Genomic DNA, 25,904 nt, shown 5'->3' with positions numbered 1-25,904 from the left:
GGCGTCTCGTGGGCCTGAGGACTTCCACGCTCCGTCCAGGCCGCGCCGTTCCTCTCGGCGACGACAGCGTCCCCGCTTGAGGGACTGACTACACGCGGGCCGGAGCCTCCCTCAACGCTCGGAGCCGATCCCTAAGTAAATCGCGGTAGCGTGAGAAGACTGGGGCGGAAATTGCCCGTCTGCCGACTGCCTCACGAACTACCCTTCCCTTGAGGCTCTGCGGCGCCTGGAGGCTCGTGCGCAGGCGCGCGCACGGCGTGCGTGGTGGCGTCAGCGGTTCTAGAACGTTGCTGTGGTAGCGCTCGGGCGCCATGTTAGGACGAAGGGGAAGGAGGAGAAGCGCTTAAAGCGGCGGGAGCGGGTGCGGGAGTGGGGTTGGACCCAGGACTGAGGCAGGCCCCCCCCTCCCTCCCGCCTCAGTGGATCATGCCCAGGGCGGCGGCGGCGGCGGTTGCGGGGGGGATCTGACTGGGCGGTGCCGGCGCAGGAGACGATGCCGTTGTAAGTGATTTGTATTCTGTTTTCTCTCGCACGCCGGCGGGGCCTGGGGGGCGTCGGGGGCGGGTGAGGGGAGGGGGTGGCGCGAGAGCCGGGCCCTCGCCCCTCGGGGGAGGCAAGCGGGACTGGGGCTCTTCCTGTTTCCTCACCCGCTCGCCGCCGCACTTCCCCTTGTGCTGGGCTCCCGCTTCCCCCCACTCCTTCCTGGCTTCAGCGCCCATACAGCCGGGGGCCTTCCCCTTCCGGAAGAGCCGGAGGAACCTGGACCCCGCTCCTACCGGCTCTCCGCCCCGTCCGAAATTTAAAAGGGGGGGAAAAAAACAATACCCGACGGCGGGGGACGAAGGCCCTGCCCCTTGCGGGGTCCGCACACGGGTCCGGGCTCGCGCTTGGCGCCTCTCCCCTCTTCGGTGCCTCTGTACCGGGTCAGTTCCGCCGCGTCCCTCTATTCTTCCGTTTGCAAGATGCCCATATCGTGCGCCAGTTAACCCGCTTCCACGTCGGAGCTGGCATGGGCAGTAACAGCCCAGTTTTGAACGTTGAGCCACGCTATTTGAACCCCCCACCACACATACCTCCCCGGCCCTCCGCCTCAGTCCTCCCCACGTTTTTCACCGTTCTCGGAATAGTGGCGCTTTGCAGGGTGTTTCACGAGACGCGGTATGTTGTGCATTGCTCTCCCTGTTTTGCTTTGGTTGGTGGATGGATTTCATTTTGCTTCTTTCTCAGAACTCCGTGTCTAGGAATACTTTCGTCTTTCTGATTGTAGACTTCTAGTCATCTATGCTTTGTACTCGTACTAGGCCTACATCAAACACTTTCTTTCCCTTGTATGGTTTTAAACGAAGTGTTTTCCCCTTTTCTCTCGGAGAATGAGATGTAATTTGAGAACTCTTCGTTGGGATCAAAAGTAGATTACAGCTTTTCTCCCTGCGTATATACGACAGCGTAAAGGCCTAAATAGTGAGACTGCATTTCCTCCATTTTCGAAGATTTCGTATAAGAGTGCTCCTCTGAGGGATCGAATATTCTTTGTAGCTCCCAAACGAAGCAATAATTAACAGTAGAAGTTTTAGTTATACATAATAAATATTTTATGGTTTCTTGATCTAATGTAGCACCTCCGGGTGCTACATTTTTTTTTTCAGTAAAGACAATTTTCTTTTTCTCAAATATCACTGATTATGGTTCTACAATTTTGTGTGTATACGTATGTGAGCGTATGCCTCTTTACAGGTGAGGCTCTGACTTTGATAGACTTTAAAGACATTATCGCACTTTACACAGTATTCTTAAAAAGAACTTCACTGTGCTTACGCACTCCTGTCATTTTAAGAGACTTATTAGCATTTCTGTAATGAGAATATTTGTTAGTTTTAATTAAACAGAGAATTAAAGTCTACAAGATCCTTGTTAATTGATATACCCTTTCTTGGTAAAAAGGCACTAGGAGAACTGACTCTAAGCAAGATTTTTGTGACATTTTCAGACCAGCAATTAAAATCTTAATGTTTGCAGTGAAGCCATGTGACTTCTTTGTATTAGCCCACATTTTATTGTTGTAAAGGAACTTATCTTTATGATAATCATATCAATATTAAAAATTGATCAGTCATAGGAAATGTATGCCTTAAAGGCTTTAGTGAAGAAATAATTTGTGTCTTTCTAGAAATTTAAAGTATTTTTGTACCTACTCTTCCCAACATTCTTGGAGTAAGGGAGATACACATTTCCTGTAAGGACCCAAAGGCTTCAGTTTCTTTGGAAGTTAGTTCAAATGTATAAAATGAAAGACAGTTAAAAGACAGATTCACAAACGGATATTGCCTTCTTTCATTGTTTCTTGAAATGTGAACAACGTGGCCAGTTTTTCATTAATCCCTTTCATTTTTAACCCTACCTGTACTGCAGTCCTCTTAAGTAAACAACAAAACACCAAATTCTGCCTTATGGAATAGGCCTTTCTCATTAATTTACTCTCTTCATGTTCTGGTGTCACCCTGTCATTAATTTTGTTTCTTTGATGTTTTAAATTGTCATTTCCCGGCTATACTGTATTTGACTCCCACTTTCATTTTTGTTATGCCTGTCCTGTTAAATTTGGGTGGGATTGAAGTATAGACCACAGGTGAGTTGTCAGAATAGATTAAATCAAAATGGACGATTGAAGTTTAGGTTACTGCAAAACATTGTGAACAGGTGTCCATATTTTGTCTAAAAATCATATGTAATTGTATACATTCTTTTAAAAGACAGTTACGATTTAAGAGCCATGGTGATGAAGCTTCCCAAAATTTTAATAGTCTTAGGGTCCATTAATAGTTTTTTACATAGGTACTATTGATGTTTTAGCTAGATTATTCCTTGCAGACCCCTGCAGGGGTCTGTTCTGTGTATTGTAGGGTGTATTACAGCTTCCCTGGCCTCCACCTACTAGATTTCAGGAGTCCCATCACCCTTCTCCCCAGTAGTGACTACTAAAATCTCCTCGTGGAGAAACAGTGCATTAATACAGAGTATAAATGTCCTGGAAGCATGCTTGGTGCTGGTCAGAGCATTATTTTTATCAGCTCAGTTCTGGCTATCATACTTACAATAAAAAGACTTTAAGGAGAATTGCCAGTATCAGTGATGTAGCATTCATGCCACACTTACAGAATGTTGTTAAAGTTACTGGAAGAGATATTTAGCAATACTTGGAGACAATAGCTTTTCTCCCAAGTATTTTTGGGATTGTCACAAAAAAGAGGAAATTGTAGTAGTTTCATGTAGCCATACAGGTAGAACTTGGACCGTTGGATAATGTTGTGTAGCAGTGATTTGCACAGTGATCTGTGGAAGCTGGCTGTGAGGATGTCTCTGAGATCCTTTCAGGGAGTACTTAAGATTAAAACTATTCTCATAATGATTCTAAGAAGTTCTGTCTTTTTTACTTTGCTGATATTTGCACCACTGGTGCAAAAGCAGTAGTGGGTAATGCTGCTCATGCCTTAGGAAGAATCAAGGCAGAGGCACCATACTGTACTAGTCATTGTCTTCACCACACACACCGTTAAAAACCCTTGATGAAGTAGTAAAAAATGTTAATTTTATTAACTCTTCCCCCATGAGTTAATAACTATGCCGTGATAAAACGGTAAGTTCACATAAAGCTGTATACTAAAAAGTAGAATGGTTGTTTTGAAAACGACTCATGTATGATTGATTTGTGAGCTAAACTATGCTATTCTCATGGAGCTGTATTATTACCTGAAAGAACAAGTGATGAACTATGGATACTCATATTTGATTGTTAAGCAGTTACCTGAAAATGAGGTGAATCTGTGTCTTTAAGGCAAGCAGCTGAGGTATTTGTGGTCAATGAGAAGTTTGTAATTTGAAGCCAAAATTAGAAATTTGGAAAGCTTGTTCCTGCTTCTGAATCGTGAGCCTGACAGGTCACATTTTAAGAAATTGTTAAGCAATCTAAACAATTAAAAATCTTTCTGATTAGACTGGTGGTGATATTAATGAATATAGTGTTTTTTTGATACTGTGAAATAATTTGTCAACATTTAGAACATATGCATAATTCAGTGAACCCACGTTTTTCAAACCACCAGTCATAATGTACAAGTAAAAGTCATATTCAAAGTGCAAGGTAGATCAGTGGATTTTAATACAACAGGGTACAGAGGGTTCATTGATATGGTTGCAGCTTTCATACTCTAACTGATCTTTAAGAAATTACTAGTTGTGGAGTTTTGGTGTAGTATCAAAGAAGAATATCCAGTTATTTGAAAAGACTGTTAAAATACTCTTCCAGTTACAATGTTGTGATGCCAGGTTTTCCACCAAAACAATTTACTAAAGGGGATTGAAAACAAGATGTTGGAATACAGCTGTCTTTGATTAAGCCAGGATTAAAGAGATTTGCAAAAATGAAGCACAGCCATTCTTTTCACTAAATTTTTTGTTTTGGAAAAGTTTTTTTATTTTATTTTTTATTTTTATTATATATATATTTTTATTTTTGCTATCATTAATTATAGTTACATGAAGAACACTGTTTACCAGGCTCCCCACCTCACCAAGTCCCCCCCCCACACCCCACTGCAGTCACTGTCCATCAACGTTGCAAGATGCTGTATAAACACTACCTGTCTTCTCTGTGTTGCACAGCCCTCCCTTTGCCCCCCCAACACTATACATGCTAATCGTAAGGCCCCCTTTCTTTTTCCCCTCCCTTATCCTTCCCTTCCTACCCATCCTCCCCAGTCCCTTTCCCTTTGGTAACTATTAGTCCATTCTTGGGTTCTGTGATTCTGCTGCTGTTTTGTTCTTTCACTTTTTCTTTGTTCTTATACTCCACATATGAGTGAAATCATTTGGTACTTGTCTTTCTCAGCCTGGCTTGTTTCACTGAGCCTAATACCCTCTAGCTCCATCCATGTTGTTGCAAATGGTAGGATTTGTTTTCTTATGGCTGAATAATATTCCATTATGTATACGTACCACCTCTTCTTTATCCATTCATCTACTGATGGACACTTAGGTTGCTTCCATTTCTTGGCTATTGTAAACAGTGCTGAGATAAACATAGGGGTGCATCTGTCTTTTTGAAACTGGGCTGCTGCATTCTTAGGGTAAATTCCTAGAAGTGGAATTCCTGGGTCAAATGGTATTTCTATTTTGAGCTTTTTTGAGGAACCTCCATACTGCTTTCCACAATGGTTGAACTAATTTACATTCCCACCAGCAGTGTAGGAGGGTTCCCCTTTCTCCACAACCTCCCCATTTGTTGTTGTTTGTCTTTTGGATGGTAGCCATCCTTACTTGTGTGAAGTGATATCTCATTGTGGTTTTAATTTGCATTTCTCTGATGACAAGCGATGTGGAGCATCTCTTCATGTGTCTGTTGGCCATCTAAATTTCTTCCTTAGAGAACTGTCTATTCAGCTCCTCTGCCCATTTTTAAATTGGATTATTTGCTTTTTGTTTGTTGAGGTGTGTGAGCTCTTTATATATTTTGGATGTCAGCCCTTTATCGGATCTGTCATTTATGAATATATTCTCCGATACTGTAGGATACCTTTTTGTTCTATTGATGGTGTCCTTTGCTGTACAGAAGCTTTTCAGCTTGATATAGTCCCACTTGTTCATTTTTGCTTTTGTTTCCCTTGCCCGGGGAGATACGTCCAAGAAGAGGTCACTCATGTTTATGTCTAAGAGATTTTTGCCTATGTTTTTTTCTAAGAGTTTTATGGTTTCATGACTTACGTTCAAGTCTTTGATCCATTTCGAATTTACTTTTGTGTATGGGGTTATACAGTGATCCAGTTTCACTCTCTTACATGTAGCTAGCTGTCCAGTTTTGCCAGCACCATCTGTTGAAGAGACTGTCATTTCCCCATTGTATGTCCATGGCTCCTTTATCGAATATTAATTGACCATATATGTTTGGGTTAATGTTTGGAGTCTATTCTGTTCCATTGGTCTGTGGGTCTGTTCTTGTGCCAGTACCAAATTGTCTTGATTACTGTGGCTTTGTAGTAGAGCTTGAAGTTGGGGAGTGAGATCCCCCCCACTTTATTCTTCCTTCTCAGGATTGCTTTAGCTATTCGGGGTCTTTGGTGTTTCCATATGAATTTTTGAACTTTTTGTTCCAGTTCATTGAAGAATGCTGTTGGTAATTTGATAGGGATTGCATCGAATCTGTATATTGTTTTGGGCAGGATGGCCATTTTGACGATATTAATTCTTCCTAGCCAGGAGCATGGGATGAGTTTCCATTTATTAGTGACCTCTTTAATTTCTCTTAAGAGTGTCTTACAGTTTTCAGGGTATAGGTCTTTCACTTCCTTAGTTAGGTGTATTCCTAGGTATTTTATTCTTTTTGTTGCAATTGTGAATGGAATTGTTTTCCTGATTTCTCTTTCTATTAGTTCATTGTTAATGTATAGGAAAGCCACAGATTTCTGTGTGTCAATTTTGTATCCTGCAACTTTGCTGAATTCCGATATCAGTTCTAGTAGTTTTGGAGTGGAGTCTTTAAGGTTTTTTATGTACAATATCATGTCATCTGCAAATAGTGACAGTTTAACTTCTTCTTTAACCATTCTGGATACCTTGTATTTCTTTGTTTTGTCTAATTGTCGTGGCTAGGACCTTCAGTATTATGTTAAATAACAGTGGGGAGAGTGGGCATCCCTGTCTTGTTCCCGATCTCAGAGGAAAAGCTTTCAGCTTCTCGCTGTTCACTGTGATGTTGGCTGTGGGTTTTTTGTATATGGCCTTTATTATGTTGAGGTACTTGCCCTCTATACCCATTTTGCTGAGAGTTTTTATCATGAATGGATGTTGAATTTTGTCGAATGCTTTTTCAGCATCTATGGAGATGATCATGTGGTTTTTGTCTTTCTTTTTGTTGATGTGGTGGATGATGTTGGATTTTCGAATGTTGTACCATCCTTGCATCCCTGGGATGAATCCCACTTGGTCATGGTGTTTTGATATATTTTTTTTGATATGATCCTTTTGATATATTTTTGAATTCGGCTTGCTAATATTTTGTTGAGTATTTTTGCATCTACGTTCATCAGGGATATTGGTCTGTAATTTTCTTTTTTGGTGGGGTCTTTGCCTGCTTTTGGCATTAGGGTGATGTTGGCTTCATAGAATGAGTTTGGGAGTATTCCCTCGTCTATTTTTTGGAAAACTTTAAGGAGAATGGGTATTATATCTTCTCTGTATGTCTGATAAAATTCCGAGGTAAATCCATCTGGTCCTGGTGTTTTTTTTCTTGGGTAGTTTTTTGATTACCGCTTCAATTTCTTTGCTGGTAATTGGCTTGTTTAGATTTTGTGTTTCTTCCTTGGTCAGTTTTGGAAGGTTGTATTTTTCTAGGAAGTTGTCCATTTCTTCTAGGTTTTCCAGCTTCTTAGCATGTAGGTTTTCATAATAGTCTCTAATAATTCTTTGCATTTCTGTTGGGTCCGTCGTGATGTTTCCTTTCTCATTTCTGATTCTATTGATGTGTGTTGATTCTCTTTTTCTCTTAATAAGTCTGGCTAGAGGCTTTTCTATTTTGTTTATTTTCTCAAAGAACCAGCTGTTGGTTTCATTGATTTTTTTCTATTGTTTTGTTCTTCTCAATTTTGTTTATTTCTTCTCTGATCTTTATTATGTCCCTCCTTCTGCTGACTTTAGGCCTCATTTGTTCTTCTTTTTCCAATTTTGATAATTGTGACATTAGACTATTCATTTGGGATTGTTCTTCCTTCTTTAAATATGCCTGGATTGCTATATACTTTCCTCTTAAGACTGCTTTCACTGCATCCCACAGTAGTTGGGGCTTTGTGTTGTTGTTGTCATTTGTTTCCATATATTGCTGGATCTCCATTTTAATTTGGTCATTGATCCATTGATTATTTAGGAGCATGTTGTTAAGCCTCCATGTGTTTGTGAGCCTTTTTGCTTTCTTTGTACAATTTATTTCTAGTTTTATACCTTTGTGTTCTGAAAAGTTGGCTGGTAGGATTTCAGTCTTTTTGAATTTACTGAGACTCTTTTTGTGGCCTAGTATGTGGTCTGTTCTGGAGAATGTTCCATGTGCACTTGAGAAGAATGTGTATCCTGTTGCTTTTGGATGTAGAGTTCTGTATATGTCTATTAGGTCCATCTGTTCTAGTGTGTTGTTCAGTGCCTCTGTGTCCTTACTTATTTTCTGTCCAGTGAATCTGTCCTTTGGAGTGAGTGGTGTGCTGAAGTCTCCTAAAATGAATGCACTGCATTCTATTTCCTCCTTTAATTCCATTAGTATTTGTTTCACATATATTGGTGCTGCTGTATTGGGTGCATATATATTTATAGTGGTTATATCCTCTTGTTGGACTGAGCCCTTTATCATTATGTAATGTCCTTCTTTATCTCTTGTTACTTTCTTTGTTTTGAAGTCTATTTTGTCTAATACTAGTATTGCAACACCTGCTTTTTTTCTCCCTGTTGTTTGCATGAAATATCTTTTTCCATCTCTTGACTTTTAATCTGCGCTTGTCTTTGGGTTTGAGGTGAGAGTCTCTTGTAAGCAGCATATATATGGGTCTTGCTTTTTTATCCATTCTGTTACTCTGTGTCTTTTGATTGATGCATTCAGTCCATTTACTTTTAGGGTGATTATTGAAAGATATGTACTTATTGCCATTGCAGGCTTTAACTTTGTGGTTACCAAAGGTTCAAGGTTAGCTTCTTTACTATCTCACCGTCTAACTTAATTCGCTTAGTGAGCTATTTTAAGCACTGTCTGATGATTCATTATTTCTCTCCCTTCTTATTCCTCCTCCTCCATTCTTCGTATGTTGGGTGTTTTGTTCTGTGCTCTTTTTTGGAGTGCTCCCATCTAGAGCAGTCCCTGTAGGATGCCCTGTAGAGGTGGTTTGTGGGAGGCAAATTCCCTCAACTTTTGCTTGTCTGGGAATTGTTTAATCCCTCCTTCATATGTAAATGACAATCGTGCTGGATATAGTATTCTTGGTTCAAGGCCCTTCTGTTTCATTGCATTAAATATATCATGCCATTCTCTTCTGGCCTGTAAGGTTTCTGTTGAGAGGTCTGATGATAGCCTGATGGATTTTCCTTTGTAGGTGACCTTTTTTTTCTCTCTGGCTGTCTTTAATACTCTGTCCTTGTCTTTGATCTTTGCCATTTTAATTATTATGTGTTTTGGTATTGCCCTCCTTGGGTCCCTTGTCATGGGAGTTCTGTGTGCTTCTGTGGTCTGAGAGGCCATTTCCTCCCCAAGTTTGGGGAAGTTTTCAGCAATTATTTCTTCAAAGACACTTTCTATCACTTTTTCTTTCTCTTCTTCTGGTACTCCTATAATGCCTATATTGTTCCGTTTCGATGGTCACACAGTTCTCTTAATATTGTTTCATTCCTGGAGATCCTTTTATCTCTCTCTGTGTCAGCTTCTCTGCGTTCCTGTTCTCTGATTTCTAGTCCATTAATGGTCTCTTGCATCTTGTCCATTCTGCTTTGAAGTCCTTCCAGAGCTTGTTTTATTTCTGTATTCTCCTTCCTTAGCAGTTGAATATTTCTTTGCAAGTCCATCAGCATGGTTATGACTTTTGTTTTGAATTCTTTTTCAGGAAGATTGGTTAAATCTATCTCCCCAGATTCCTTCTGAGGGGAGAATGTGGAAAATGTCTGGGTTAGTCTGGTCTGGATCAAATTTTTTTGCCTTTACATGTTGATAGATGCAGTGGTATGCTGTTGACTTGTCTGTCAGCTGGAAGAACCAAGACCCTTCCCTCTTGCTCCTGGCCTTTCTTTACTGGGACAACGGCGACCCTTAGTGGCTTGTGTTGGGAAGTTGCATGTAGACATGGTCTCTGTTTCTTGCCTGGCCACTATGGAGGAAGCTCCCTTGCTGTGGGCATGGCCAGCCTCAGGCTTCTGCTCTGCTATGGTGGAGCTGCGTTGGTGGGGAAACGGACGGGGGGATGTTTATCTCCGTGAGGGGCCTCCGAGCTGCGCTGCTGCCCAGGGGGTTAGGGTGCCCAGAGTTCCCTGGGATTCCCAGCTGCTGGGCTAAGTGTCCCCGGATGCTTCCGTCCAGCTGTGGGGTCCCTGTCCCTTTAAGACGTTCAAAAAGCTCTTGCTTTTCTTTGTCCCAGGGGCGCTTGTTGCGGGGACCTGCTCACAGGTCTTACTGTCCCGCCAGGCCGGGGCTTGTATCTCACCCCCTTCGCGAGGTGCTGGGTTCTCGCCGGTGTGGATGTAGTCTGGCTGTTGTGCTGTATCTTCTGGTCTCTCTTTTAGGGATAGTTGTATTTGTTGTATTTTCAAAAATATATGTGTTTTGGGGAGGAGATTCCCGCTGTCCTACTCACGCTGCCATCTTGGCTCCGCGTCCATAAAAGTTTTTTTAAGAACTTACTCATGTTAATGTGTAATCAAAATCTTGTCTTAAATATATAAATATTTTAAAAGATGCCTGTTATAATTTTCAACTTTCAATATTGGCTGATATAATCCATATAAACAAAAGCTTTTTGGGGTCCTCAATGAGTTTGTAAAAGGGTTGTAAGAGCAAAACGTTTGGGAACTTGAGAACTGCTTTTGTATAGTAACAGCTAACAGCTGCCCCAGGCTGTTATTTCCAGTGGTGCCAGGGCAGCGTCTCCCGTAGTTTTTGAACACAGTCTGGAGGAATGGACACATGATTCAAAGAAATTCATGTTGGGGAAAAACAATACCTTAAATTAACTTCTAATGCTGAGAGATTTTGAGTCTCAGGATTTAGAGATACTGTAATGAATTGCTTAATAAATGTTGGCTTTGGTTTTGGAATGTGGTATTTTACCTTAAGCATGTTTTCAGTTCAGAATTTCTGATGGAAAATTTGGGAGGGAAGGTATTGGAATTGAGTAAATTTATGAACCTATTCAGTTCCTATTCCCTGTCCCTTACCCTCCACATCCCCCAGGGAAAGCCTTCTGGCTTGATAACATAATTTTATAAACGTTTTGATTCATTAAAACATTCATGCCTTGGTAACTAAGACACCTTTAAGTTAAAATTATAATGAAAGTTCACCTTCAGTTGCATTTAGGCAAGCTTATCAAAACTACTTTAAGGCAAAATGAGGCCATTTGGATTCCTATCTATTTATTATTTTTGGTGGGCTTGGAGGCATGTCTTTTATTCTATGTTCATTGTTCTGATTATTCAGCAGCTTTTAAGTAATTACAGTCTCAGTTTATGATATACAGAACCGTAATATTGCAGTAGGTACTCATTCCCTTTAAATTTTGTTAAAGCTCAGAGCAGTCACTTGTCCAAGGTCTTAATAATGCTAAGTTGTAGATTGGGACTTCATTTTAACTGGGTTCCATGTTCCATTCTCATTCCAGTACTATACCATCTCCTATGGACTTTGTTGGGGATGGTGTTTGCTTATCTCAGTTGAAAGCTGTTTACATGTCTTAAGTAGAATTATCAAGAACAAGTTTTTTGTGTGTAGAATATTTGAATCTTGAGTTTTTTTTTTTCCTGGTAACATAACATACTTTATGTATACTACAAATATGTAATAACATACACAGGACCTAAGATCTTAGTATGTATTTGTTCTTTAGTGACTTATTTATTTCAAACCATATAGAGATTTAACACTTACAGGATTTGGAAAAGAAGCAAAGTGGGGGTTTTCTTAGATATCTTTACTTTCTTCCTCTTCTGTCACAGAATTGTCTTTCAAATTTGTAGTCCTATATTTTTGTCGAGAAACCAGCTGCTTTCATTTTATGCTAACTTTAATTTTATTTTAGATTATTTAAGAATTAGTGTTTCTGTCATTTTGGTCATTAGAAACATCTAATAGCAATTTTTGGAGTTATTAATACTATGATTTAATATGTTTTTGACTATTCTGATACATTTTTACGCTCTTTCAGATTCTCTGCCTTATTTACATGTCCCTCATTTTCAAGTTACACTTGGCAAATTGATGCAGGTGTACTGTGGTGTGACTGGTTTTTTATTTCTTCTAGCCCCTCTGGAGTGAGGGCAAGGGGGCAGTTGGAAGTGCCCTTGGGAAGGAAGAAAAATAATCTGGCCATTGTTACAATTGAATAACAGGTATCCTTTCCCTGCATAATCTACCTTGGATTTCCAAAGTTTGGCCTTGGGATTCATCATAATTTAGTCTCCTTGAACATGAACTGTTACTTCATCCGCCTGTGAACCTCTGCTGCTGCTTATTCAATATTGACTAGATCCACCTGGAATACATATTTTAAGAATATAGGTTCTAAGTATATTTAGTACCACTTACACACAACATGTGGCAGGCCAGTTAACCATCCTTAGAATTGCACTTGCTAGACTCTTAAGCTACTAGTAAAATTAAAATATATCTTAAATTTATTGTGAAAAAGAAGATTGTATTATTTTTGCTCAGTTAATATTAAATGCACATTCAGATACTTTAGAGAGATCCCTTACTCCTTTTCTGTCCAATGCCCTTTTCTGCTGCTTAATCTGAAGGGCACATTATGTTTTAAGGTTAAGGCCTTTAAACAGCAAATTATGCTGTGGTAAATTGTTATGTTAAATAAGTTATTGTGATTTATCTGGCAGCTTCCAGAGAAAAATAACAACCAAGTAAAGCATTTAGTTTTAAGTTTATTAAAATTAGGGAGAAATGATGAAGTGTTTTCTGTTGGCTTGTAGCTATGAATTTTGAGGTAGTAGATCCTGATTATTAACAGGCCACAAATACCCCAGATGCTCAAAATGAAGAGGTAGGGATTCATCCCTAGTCTGAGCTTTGTTTAACTTGGGATGCAGAGCTGTTAAACATGAGCTGTTTGGGAAAACCCCATTAGTGACTGCAGTCCTTCCCTTTGGTGTGCTAGTCAGCTGCCTAGACTGTCCTGCTCCTCTTCTCCCAGGCATTTCCAGTGCGCTCCTCCTTAACCTTTCCTTCAGCACAGCCTTGATTTGTTTGCATAATATTTATTTTAAATGTTTACTTTGTAATTATTTGTTGTTTAACGATCTGAATCAGAGACCAAACATAATATTGTCACTGAGAACAGAGACTATCTTCGTACTCCTGATTTCATTGTCTTTCAATACATATTTAGGAGTTGAGTAAATTTTAGCCCAGTAAATTCTATACTTTCTGGCAAAAGTAAGTTAAATGAAAAAAAGGTGCTTTTAGAAAAATTAGTTTGATGTAGCTTGATGACCTTGGATGCCTTTGCAGTTTTCTGGAGCGATAAAGCATGATTTGCTTTTTACTTACTATTTCTAATCACAGAATACTGCCCTGAAAATACATTTTAAAAAAAATTTTGGTATCATTAATCTACAGTTACATGAGGAACATTATGTTTACTAGACTCTCCCCATCACCAAGCCCTCCCCACAAACCCCATTACAGTCACTGTCCATCAGTGTAGTAAGATGCCGTAGACTCACTATTTGTCTTCTCTGTGTTGCACAGCCCTCCCCATGCCCCCCCTACATTATACCTGCTAATCATAATGCCCCCCCCCCTTTTTTTTTACCCCCTTATCCCTCCCTTCCCACCCAGCCTCCGCAGTCCCTTTCCCTTTGGGAACTGTTAGTCCATTCTTGGGTTCTGTGAGTCTGCTGCTGTTTTGTTCCTTCAGTTTTTTCTTTGTTCTTATGCTCCACAGATGAGTGAAATCATTTGGTACTTGTCTTACTCCACCTGGCTTATTTCACTGAGCATAATACCCTCTAGCTCCATCCATGTTGTTGCAAATGGTAGGATTTGTTTTCTTCTTATGGCTGAATAATACTCCATTGTGTATACGTACCACCTCTTCTTTATCCATTCATCTACTGATTGACACTTAGTGCTGTGATAAACATAGTGGTGCATATGTCTTTTTCAAACTGGGCTGCTGCATTCTTAGGGTAAATTCCTAGAAGTGGAATTCCTGGGTCAAATGGTATTTCTATTTTGAGCATTTGGATGAACCTCCATACTGCTTTCCACAATGGTTGCACTAGTTTACATTCCCACCAGCAGTGTATGAGGGTTCCCCTTTCTCCACATCCTTGCCAACATTTGTAGTTGTTTGTCTTCTGGATGGTGGCGATTCTTACTGGTGTGAGGTGATACCTCATTGTGGTTTTAATTTGCATTTCTCTGGTGAGTAGCAATGTGGAGCATCTTTTCATGTGTCTGTTGGCCATCTGAATTTCTTTGGAGAACTGTCTTTTCAGCTCCTCTGCCCATTTTTTAATTGGATTATTTGCTTTTTGTTTGTTGAGGTGTGTGAGCTCTTATATATTTTGGATGTCAGCCCTTTATCGGATCTGTCATTTATGAATATATTCTCCCATACGGTAGGATACCTTTTTGTTCTATTGGTGGTGTGGTGTCCTTTGCTGTACAGAAGCTTTTCAGCTTGATATAGTCCCACTTGTTCATTTTTGCTTTTGTTTCCCTTCGCCAGGGAAATATGTTCATGAAGAGGTCGCTCATGTTTATGTCCAAGAGATTTTTGCCTATGTTTTTTTCTAAGAGTTTTTTGTTTTCTTGACATACATTCAGGTCTTTGATCCATTTTGAATTTACTTTTGTGAATGGGGTTAGACAATGATCTAGTTTCATTCCCTTACATGTAGTTGTCCAGTTTTGCCAACACCAGCTGTTGAAGAAACTATCATTTCCCCAATGTATATCCATGGCTCCTTTACCATATATTAATTGACCATATATGCTTGGGTTAATATCTGGACTCTCTGTTCTGTTCCACTGGTCTATAGGTCTGTTCTTGTGCCCATACCAAATTGTCTTGACTACTGTGGCTTGAAGTTGGGAAGCAAGATCCCCCATGCTTTATTCTTCCTTCTCAGTATTGCTTTGGCTATTCGGGGTCATTTGTGGTCCCATATGAATTTTAGAACTATTTGTTCCAGTTCGTTGAAGAATGCTGTTGGTATTTTGATAAGGATTGCATTGAATCTGTAGATGGCTTTTAGGCAGGATGGCCATGTTGACAATATTAATTCTTCCTAGCCAAGAGCATGGAATGAGTTTCCATTTGTTAGTATCCTCTTTAATTTCTCTTAAGAATGTCTTGTAGTTTTCAGGGTATAGGTCTTTCACTTCCTTGGTTAGGTTTATTCCTAGGTATTTTATTCTTTTTGATGCAATTGTGAATGGAATTGTTTTCCTGATTTCTCTTTCTGCTAGTTCATCATTAGTGTATAGGAATGCAACAGATTTCTGTGAATTAATTTTGTATCCTGCAACTTTGCTGAATTCCAATATTAGATCTAGTAGTTTGGGAGTGGAGTCTTTAGGATTTTTTATGTATAATATCATGTTATCTGCAAACAGTGACAGTTTGACTTCTTCCTTACCAATCTGGATGCCTTTTTTTTCTCTGTGTTGTCTGATTGTCGTGGCTAAGATCTCCGGTACTATGTTGAATAAAAGTGGAGAGAGTGGGCATCCTTGTCTTGTACCCAATCTTTGAGGAAAAGCTTTCAGCTTCTCACTGTTAATATGATGTTGGCTGTGGGTTTATCATATATGGCCTTTATTATATTGAGGTACTTGCCCTTTATATGCATTTTGTTGAGAGTTTTTATCATGAATGGATGTTGAATTTTGTCAAATGCTTTTTCAGCATCTATGGAGATGATCATGTGGTTTTTGTCCTTTTTGTTGATGTGGTGTATGACGATGATGGATTTTCTAATGTTGTACCATCCTTGCATCCCTGGGATGAATCCCACTTGATCATTGTGTATCATCCTCTTGATATATTTTTGAATTTGGTTTGCTAATATTTTGTTGAGTATTTTTGCATCTATGTTCATCAGGGATATTGGTCTGTAGTTTTCTTTTTTTGTGGTGTCTTTGCCTGGTTTTGGTATTAGAGTGATGCTGGCTTCATAGAAAGAGTTTGGAAGTATTCCCTCCTCTTCTATTTTTTGGAAAACTAAGAATGGGTATTATGTCTAAATGTGTGATAAGATTCAGTGGTGAATCCATCTAGTCCAGGGGTTTTATTCTTGGGTAGTTTTTTGATTACTGATTCAATTTTGTTGCTGGTAGTTGGTCTGTTTAGATTTTCTGTTTCTTTCTTGGTCAGTCTTGGAAGGTTGTATTTTTCTAGAAAGTTGCCCATTTCTTCTAGGGCATCCAGTTTGTTAGCATATAGATTTTCATAATAGCCTCTAATAATTCTTTGTTTTTGTGTGGTGTCTGTCGTGATTTTTCCTTTCTTATTTCTAATTCTGTGTATGTGTGTAGATTCTTTTTTTCTCTGAATAAGTCTTGCTGGGGGGTTATCTATTTTGTTTATTTTCTTAAAGAGCCAGCTCTTGGTTTTATTAATTTTTTTCTATTGTTTTATTCTTCTCAATTTTATTTATCTCTTCTCTGATCTTTTATTATGTCCTTCCTCTTGCTGACTTTGGGCCTCATTTGTTCTTCTTTTTCCAGTTTCAATAATTGTGACTGTAGACTACTCATTTGGGATTGTTCTTCCTTCTTTAAATAGGCCTGGATTGGTATATACTTTCCTCTTAGCACTGCCTTTGCTGCATCCCACAGAAGTTGGCGTGCTGTACTGTTGTTTTCATTTGTCTCCATATATTGCTTGATCTCTGTTTTTATTTGGTCATAGATCCATTGATTATTTAGGAGTATTTTGTTAAGCCTCCATTTGTTTGTGAGCCTTTTTGTTTTCTTTGTACAATTTATTTCTAGTTTTATACCTTTGTGATCTGAGACGTTGTTTGGTACAATTTCAATCTTTTTGAATTTACTGAGGCTCTTTTTGTGGCCTAGTTTGTGGTCTGTTCTGGAAAATGTTCCATGTGCACTTGAGAAGAATGCGTATTCTGCTGCTTTTGGGTGTAGAGTTCTGTAGATGTCTGTTAGGTCCATCTATTCTAATGTATTGTTCAGTGCCTCTGTGTCTTTACTCAGTATTTTCTGTCTGGTTGATCTGTCCTTTGAAGTGAGTGATGAGTTGAAGTCTCCTAGAATGAATGGCATGGCATTCCATTTTGTCCTTTAATTCTGTTAGTATTTGTTTGACATATGTAGGTGCTCCTAGGTTGGGTGCATAGATATTTATAATGGTTATATCCTCTTGTTGGACTGACTCCTTTATCATTATGTAATATCCTTCTTTGTCTCTTGTTACTTTCTTTGTTGTGAAGTCTATTTTGTCTGATACAAGTAATGCAACACCTGCTTTTTCTCCCTATTGTTTGCAAGAAATATCTTTTTCCATCCCTTCACTTTTGGTCTGTGTATGTCCTTGGGTTAGAAGTGAGTCTTTTGTAGGCATCATATAGATGGGTCTTGCTTTTTTTATCCATTCTTTTACTCTGTGTCTTTTGATTGGTACATTCAGTCCATTTACATTTAGGGTGATTATCGATAGGTATATACTTATTGCCATTGCAGGCTTTGGATTCATGGTTACCAAACATCAAAGCGTAGCTTCTTTACTATCTGTCTAACTTAACTCACTAATTATGCTATGTAAACACAGTCTGATGATTCTTTGTTTCTCTCCCATCTTTTTCTTCCTCCTCCACTCTTTATATGTTAGGTGTTTTATTCTGTACTCTTTGTATTTCCCTTGACTGATTTTGTGGATAGCTGATTTTATTTTGCCTTTAGTTAGTATTTGGTTGGTCTACTTTCTTTTCTGTGTTTTTATTTTCTCTGGTGGCATCTATTTAGCCTTAGGCATACTTCCATCCAGAGTAGTCCCTTTAAAATACACTGTAGAGTGGTTTGTGGGAGGTGCATTTCCTCAACTTTTGCTTATCTGGGAATTGTTTAATCCCTCCTTGAAATTTAAATGATAATCTTGCTGGATACTGTATTCTTAGTTTGAGGCCCTTCTGTTTCATTGTATTGAATATATCATGCCCTTCTCTTCTGGCCTGTAAGGTTTCTGCTGCGAAGTCTGATGATAGCCTGATGGGTTTTCCTTTGTATGTGATCTTTTTTATCTCTCTGGCTGCTTTTAATACTCTGTCCTTGTCTTGGATCTTTGCCCTTTTAATTATTATATGTCTTAGTTTTGTCCTCCTTGGTCCCTTGTTTTGGGAGATCTGTGAACTTCCATAGTCTGAGAGACTATTTCCTCCCCCAGATTGGGAAGGTTGTCAGCAATTATCTCTTCAAAGACACTTTCTACCCTTAGTAACCTTAGCTCTTTTTCTTCTGGAACCCCTATCATACGAATATTGTTCTGTTTGGATTGGTCACACAACACTATTCTCTTAATATTCTTTCATTCTTGGAGATCCTTTTATCTCTCTTTCTCTCAGCTTCTCTGTGTTCCTGTTCTGTGATTTCTATTCCATTAAGTCTTTTCCACCCTATCCAGTCTGCTCTTAAATCCTTCCATTGTTTGTCTCATTTGTTATCTCCCTCCTGAATTTATCCCTTAGCTCTTGAATATTTCTCTGTAGTGCCATCAGCATGCTTATGACTTTTATTTTGAACTCTTTTTCAGGAAGATTGGTGATTTCAGTCTCACCAAGCCCTTTCTCTGGTGTTTGAGGGATTTTGGACTGAACAAGGTTCTTCTGCCTTTTCATGGCGATGGGAGTGTTCGCTGGCGAGTGGTGTGTGTGTCAGCTTGGAGAACAAAGTCCCTTCCTGCTTGCCGGTTGCCTTGCCTGTCTCTGCTGTCTGTGCTGATTAACTGCACACAGGAAACAGCCTCTGGGTTAAACCCCTGAGCTGCTGTCAGTGGGGTGGTTTTCAGGATGACCTACAGCACTGGTGGGGGTCGTAGGCGAGCGGCCCATGTTCTGTGAAAACAAAGCCCCTTTGTGCCTCCTGGACTTTGTGCTGTTCTCTGCTGTCTGTGCTTGTCAACTGCCTGCAGGGAGCAGCCTCTGGGTTTGGGCCAGTTAGCTGCACGCAGGGAGAAGACTCTGTGCTAAGTTGTGAGGTTGCTGTAGGCGGGACTGCTCCCTGGCTATTCCGCAGCAATGGCAGGTCAGCCAGTCTGCATGCAGTGCCGGCAGGAGGGAAGGAATGGCAGGCTGCTTATAGCTGCGAGGGGATTCAGAGCTGTGTTGTCACCTGGGGGTTTAGGGTGCTTGAAGTTCCTTAGAGTTCCCAACCTGCTGGGCTGAGTGTGCCAGGACGATTTTGTCCACCTGTTAAACCCTAGTCCCTTTAAGATTTTTAAAGTGCCCGCTTTTCTTTTGTCCCAGGGAAGCCGGCTGTGGGAACCTGTTTGCAGTCTCAATCTCGGACCTTGCTTTTCCGTTCCTCCAATATCCAGTGCACCATGCAGTGTGTGTCTGTGCTCCTGGGGCAGACCACCAGGGCTGGTTATTTAGCTGTCCTGTGCTTCCACTTGCTCCCCACTCTGATTCCCTTCCTCCCACCAGTGAGCTGGGGTAGGGGTAGTGCTCGGGTTCCGCCGGGTCACAGTTTTGTATCCTACCCTTTCCCATGAGATCTTGGGCTCTCACAGATGTAGCCTGACTTGTGTACTGTATCTTCTGGTCACTCTTTTAGGAACAGTTGTTTTTGCTGTATTTTCAAAATATATATATGGTTTTGGGAGGAGATTTCTGCCACCCTATTCATGCTGCCATCTTGAGAATCTCAAAAATACTTTAAATTTTGTAAAGAAATTACCCCATGACATAAATGAGAGAATAATTCTGAAAGTACTTAACACTGAGTCTCCCTCTCCCCACCCCAAAAAAAAGTGTGATGGGGGAAAAGGGGTGTTTGGCTATCTTTTGTGGTTTTGAGAAGGGGGCACAATTTATCTATGCACTGTTATGTGTAGGTATGTAAGATTAAGAATTTTAAGAATGCTTTAGTTCTCTAAAAACTAGTAAAATGTCTGCATTAAAGGAAGGTAAGAAAGAAGAAGATAGAGATGTAAAGCAGCAAGAAATTAAGGTACATGTTCTTACAGAAATAACAGTGATTTTTAGATTTTCGTAAAGTAGAGAACTTGCTGGTTGACTTCCAGTTGTGCTCAAGAATTCAGGAAGTATTCTAACAATAAATACAAAACACAGTCACCAGATGAAAATAAACCAATTGCTTAGGAAAAGTACAAAGTGTTCTTGACATTAAAAACCAGAATTTTAATGAGTCACAATACTGTAGTTCTGTACCTAGTTAATTTTTTTCTCATTGTTTTACGTAATCATAAAAGTTTATTTTTAAAATAGGATACCGTCTGAAGAAAACAAAATACTTGTGAAAATGTCTCTTGAAAATGACAGGCATGGGCAGGTTTCTAATGTGTTCAGGAATGGAAGAAGACCTTTACATTCTTGGGGATTGATAGTTGTCTGGTGTTTGGTTCCAAGAGTGTCCGTAAAACAGAATCCTTTAAGTTACCCAATATTGGAGTATTTTGTTTCATTAGAAACAGAACAACAAAAAGATCCTTAAATTCTTTTATCACTCTACTTAATTTCTAATACTAAAATTAAATGGAAAAACTTGATTTTTTCCATTTAAAGTGCAATCATGGCTAATGTTTCTACTTGGGACATTTTGAACATTCAAAGCATCTGGTAGCCAGGAATTCCTAGTCCAGCCACTTAAGCTGAGATTAAGTCATTTTTGTTGGAGGCACAGGTTATCTTATAGCTTTCAGAACATGTATTTGTGTTTTTTCCCTTTATTTGATTGTAACTTATTTTTATTTTGTGTGTTCTTTCTTAGTAAATGTTCTATATACTCGAATTAGTTATATGTTCTAGGTTTGTGTGTGTGTAGATATTTACTATATATGTATTTTCTTGAATTAGGACAAATGTGATTGTATCTTAGATGATATGACTACATTTTGAATAAATTAAAAACTTAAAATTTGGATGAGTAGTTTCTCCATCAAAATGTTAGTAATGGAAAGTAATGTAGACATGAACATTTTTTTAATCAAATAAGGGTCAACCTAGTTGGACTGAGAGACCTGAGTCTGTATGCTCATATTCTAGTAACATAGTTGAAGTAAGTAGGCTTGCATTGGTTTTTTGGTGTGAGAATGAAAAACCTGAGTGTTTGAGGGAAAAAAATGTGAAAGATAAGGAATTTTAACTCCCCAGAGAATGAATAATCTTATTTTATTGAAGATTCAAACTCAACTGGTAATAAATTTAACTCTTTGAGGAAGGAAAAGAATACAGGGAAACAATACTTGCTCAAAACAAGAACAAAAACCAAAATTGAGTAGAGGTTTACTACTTGAAGTTACAAAAACATGAATTCAGTTTACATGACTTGAAAGCTATCTTTGCTTGAACCAAGTCTAGCTAGAATGAACTTTACACTTGTTTTCATTTCTGGTTCTACTTGTTAAAATCTTATAAAGTATTCATAATCCTGGGATAGTCATGAAGGGCTATAGTTCACGTCCATGTAGAAACACGTAAGAAGTAATGAATACAAAGTAATGTAATTACACTAGGATATATGGTAAGTATCTTTTTTTTTTAATGTTTAATACCTAAATTAACTGAAATCTATTAAGAGTATAATACAGGGTAGGGAGGCAAGATGGCGGCATGAGTAGAGCAGCAGAAATCTCCTCCCAAAGCCACATATATTTTTGAAAACGCAACAAATACAAATCTCCCTCAAAGAGAGACCAGAAGACACAGGACAATAGCCAGACCACATCCACACCTGCGAGAACCCAGCGCCTCGTGAAGGGGGTAGGATACAAGCCCCGGCCCGGCGGGACCTGAGCGCCCCTCACCCCAGCTCCCAGCGGGATGAGAGGAGTTGGAGTGGGGAGGGAGAGGGAGCCCAGGACTGCTAAACACCCAGCCCTAGCCATGCGCACTGGAGTGCAGACATAGTGCGTGCGTGGGGTGCTGGAAACTAGGGAAACAGGAGAGTAAGACCTGTGAGTGGGACCCACAGCCGGTGCCCCAGGGACAAAAAAAGCGAGTGCTGTTTGAAAATCTTAAAGGGACAGGGACCTCACAGCTGGACGGAAGTGTCCTGGGACACTTAGCCCAGCAGCTGGGAATCCTGGGGAACTCTGGGCACCCTAACCCTCTGTGCAGCAGGGCGGCTCGGAGGTCCCCCATGGAGATAAATAGCCTTCCGGCCACTCCCCCTCCAACGCGACTCCACCACTTTGGAGCAGAGGCCCGAACCAGGCCACGCCCACCGCAACTGCGGAGATTAACTCCATAGCAGCCGGGCAGGAAGCAGAAACCCTGTCTGCGCACAGCTGCCCAGCACAAGCCGCTAGAGGTCGCTGTTCTCCCAGGAGAGGAGGGCCACAAACCAACAAGAAGGGAAGTTCTCCCAGCCGTCACTCGTCCCAGCTCTGCAGACTATTCCTATCACCATGAAAAGGCAAAGCTACAGGCAGACAAAGATCACAGAGACAACACCAGAGAAGGAGACAGACCTAACCAGTCTCCCTGACAAAGAATTCAAAATAAAAATCATAAACATGCTGACGGAGCTGCAGAGAAATATACAAAAGCTAAGGGATGACGCCCAGAGGGAGATTACAGAAGTGAAACAATCTCTGGAAGGATTTATAAGCAGAATGGATAAGATTCAAGAGGCCATTGATGGAATAGAAACCAGAGAACAGGAATGCATAGAAGCTGATGCAGAGAGAGATAAAAGGATCTCCAGGAATGAAACAAAATTATTGAAAGAGAACTGTGTGACCAATCCAAAAGGAACAATATCCGCATCATAGGGGTACTAGAAGAATAAGAGAGAGAGAAAGGGATAGAAAGTGTCTTTGAAGAAATAATTGCTGAAAACTTCCCCAAACTGGGGGAGGAAATAGTTGCTCAGACTATGGAAGTACACAGAACTCCCAACAGAAGGGACCCAAAGAGGACAACACCAAGACACATAATAATTAAAATGGCAAAGATCAAGGACAAGGACAGAGTATTAAAGGCAGCCAGAGAGAGAGAGAAAAAAGGTAACCTACAAAGGAAAATCCATCAAGCTATCATTAGACTTCTCAACAGAAATCTTACAGGCCAGATGAGAATGGCATGATATATTTAATGCAATGAAGCAGAAGGGCCTTGAACCAAGGATACTGTATCCAGCACGATTATCATTTAAATAAGAAGGAGGGATTAAACAATTCCCAGACAAGCAAAAGTTGAGGGAATTTGCCTCCCACAAAGCACCTCTACAGGGTATCTTAAGACGGACTGCTCTAGATGGGAGCACTCCTAAAAAGAGCACAGAACAAAACACCCAACATATGAAGAATGGAGGAGGAGGAATAAAAAGGGAGAGAAATAATCATCAGACTGTGTTTATAATAGCTCAATAAGCGAGTTAAGTTAGTCAATAAGGTAGTAAAGAAGGTAACCTTGGACCTTTGGTAACCACGAATCTAAAGCCTGCAATGGCAATAAGTACATATCTTTCAATAATCACCCTAAATGTAAATGGACTGAATGCACCAGTCAAAAGACACAGAGTAATAGAATGGATAAAAAAGTAAGACCCGTATATATGCTGCTTACAAGAGACTCACCTCAAACCCAAAGACATGCACAGATTAAAAGTTAAGGGATGGAAAAAGATATTTCATGCAAACAATAGGGAGAAAAAAGCAGGTGTTGCAATACTACTATCAGACAAAATAGACTTCAAAACGAAGAAAGTAACAAGAGATAAAGAAGGACACTACATAATGATAAAGGGCTCAGTCCAACAAGAGGATATAACCATTATAAACACATATGCACCCAATACAGGAGCAACAATATATGTGAAACAAATACTAACAGAATTAAAGGAGGAAGTAGAATGCAGTGCATTCATTTTGGGAGACTTTAACACACCACTCACTTCAAAGGACAGATCCACCAGACAGAAAATAAGTAAGGACACAGAGGCACTGAACAACACACTAGAACAGATGGACCTGATAGACACCTATAGAACTCTACATCCAAAAGCAACAGGATACACATTCTTCTCAAGTGCATATGGAACATTCTCCAGAACAGACCACATACTAGGCAACAAAAAGAGCCTCAGTAAATTCCAAAAGACTGAAATCATACCAAGCAACTTTTCAGACCACAAAGGTATAAAATCTAGAAATAAATTGTACAAAGAAAGCAAAAAGGCTCACAAACACACGGAGGCTTAACAACATGCTCCTAAATAATCAATGGATCAATGACCAAATTAAAATGGAGATCCAACAATATATGGAAACAAATGACAACAACAACACAAAGCCTCAACTACTGTGGGATGCAGCAAAAGCAGTCTGAAGAGGAAAGTATATAGGAATTCCAGGCATATTTAAAGAAGGAAGAACAATCCCAAATGAATAGTCTAATGTTACAATTATCAAAATTGGAAAAAGAAGAACAAATGAGGCCTAAGGTCAGCAGGAGGGACATAATAAAGATCAGAGAAGAAATAAATAAAATTGAGAAGAATAAAACAATAGAAAAATCAATGAAACCAAGAGCTGGTTCTTTGAGAAAATAAACAAAATAGAAAAGCCTCTAGCCAGACTTATTAAGAGAAAAAGAGAATCAACACACATCAACAGAATAAGAAACGAGAAAGGAAAAACCACGACAGACCCCACAGAAACAAAAAGAATTATTAGAGAATACTATGAAAACCTATATGCTAACAAGCTGGAAAACCTAGAAGAAATGGACAACTTCCTAGAAAAATACAACCTTCCAAGACTGACTCAGACAGAAACAAAATCTAAACAGACCAATTACCAGCAAAGAAATTGAAGCGGTAATCAAAAAACTACCCAAGAACAAAACCCCCGGGCCAGATGGATTTACTTCAGAATTTTATCAGACATACAGAGAAGACATAATACCCATTCTCCTTAAAGTTTTCCAAAAAATAGAAGAGGAGGGAATACTCACAAACTCATACTATGAAGCCAATATCGCCCTAATACCAAAACCAGGCAAAGACCCCACCAGAAAAGAAAACTACAGACCAATATCCCTGGTGAACATAGATGCAAAAATACTCAACAAAATATTAGCAAACCAAATTCAAAAATACATCAAGAGGATCATACACCATGACCAAGGTGGGATTCATCCCAGGGATGCAAGGATGGTACAACATTAAAAAATCCATCAACATCATCCACCACATCAACCAAAAGGAGGACAAAAACCACATGATCATCTCCATAGATGCTGAAAAAGCATTTGACAAAATTCAACATCTATTCATGATAAAAACTCTCAACAAAATGGGCATAGAGGGCAAGTACCTCAACATAATAAAGGCCATATATGATAAACCCACAGCTAGCATCATACTGAACAGCGAGAGGCTGAAAGCTTTTCCTCTGAGATCGGGAACAAGACAGGGATGCCCACTCTCCCCACTGTTATTCAACATAGTACTGGAGGAATTCAGCAAAGTTGCAGGATACAAAATTAACACAAAGAAATCTATGGCTTTCCTATACACTAACAATGAACTAATAGAAAGAGAAATCAGGAAAACAGTTCCATTCACAATTGCATCAAAAAGAATAAAATACCTAGGAATAAACCTAACCAAGGAAGTGAAAGACCTATACCCTGAAAACTACAAGACACTCTTAAGAGAAATTAAAGAGGATACTAACAAATGGAAACTCATTCCATGCTCCTGGCTAGGAAGAATTAATATTGTCAAAATGGCCATCCTGCCCAAAACAATATACAGATTCTATGCAATCCCTATCAAATTACCAACAGCTTTCTTCAGTGAACTGGAACAAATTGTTCAAAAATTCATATGGATCCACGAAAGACCCCGAATAGCCAAAGCAATCCTGAGAAGGAAGAATAAAGTGGGGGGGGGGGGATCAATCCCCAACTTCAAGCTCTACTACAAAGCCACAGTAATCAAGACAATT

The 25,904-nt window shown here is 39.6% G+C and overlaps 1 protein-coding gene across 2 annotated transcripts in view; it reads left to right on the top strand.

Annotated features, from left to right (window-relative positions):
- The window catches only part of PAPOLA (poly(A) polymerase alpha), a 74,287-nt gene continuing 48,383 nt past the window's right edge, over positions 1 to 25,904 (top strand). Inside the window, exon 1 of one of the 2 annotated variants that reach the window (XM_036882354.2) lies at positions 1 to 501. In XM_036882354.2, coding sequence (XP_036738249.1) covers positions 494 to 501 — 8 coding nt within the window. In that variant the 5' untranslated portion in view covers positions 1 to 493. The remainder of the gene's footprint in view (positions 502 to 25,904) is intronic. The other variant, XM_036882353.2, reaches the window with a different exon arrangement.

Source organism: Manis pentadactyla, chromosome 11 (genome assembly GCF_030020395.1).
Source record: "Manis pentadactyla isolate mManPen7 chromosome 11, mManPen7.hap1, whole genome shotgun sequence".
Taxonomy (NCBI): domain Eukaryota; kingdom Metazoa; phylum Chordata; class Mammalia; order Pholidota; family Manidae; genus Manis; species Manis pentadactyla.
Note: the sequence above shows the minus strand (reverse complement) of the source record. Positions and strands in the feature narration are given on the sequence as shown.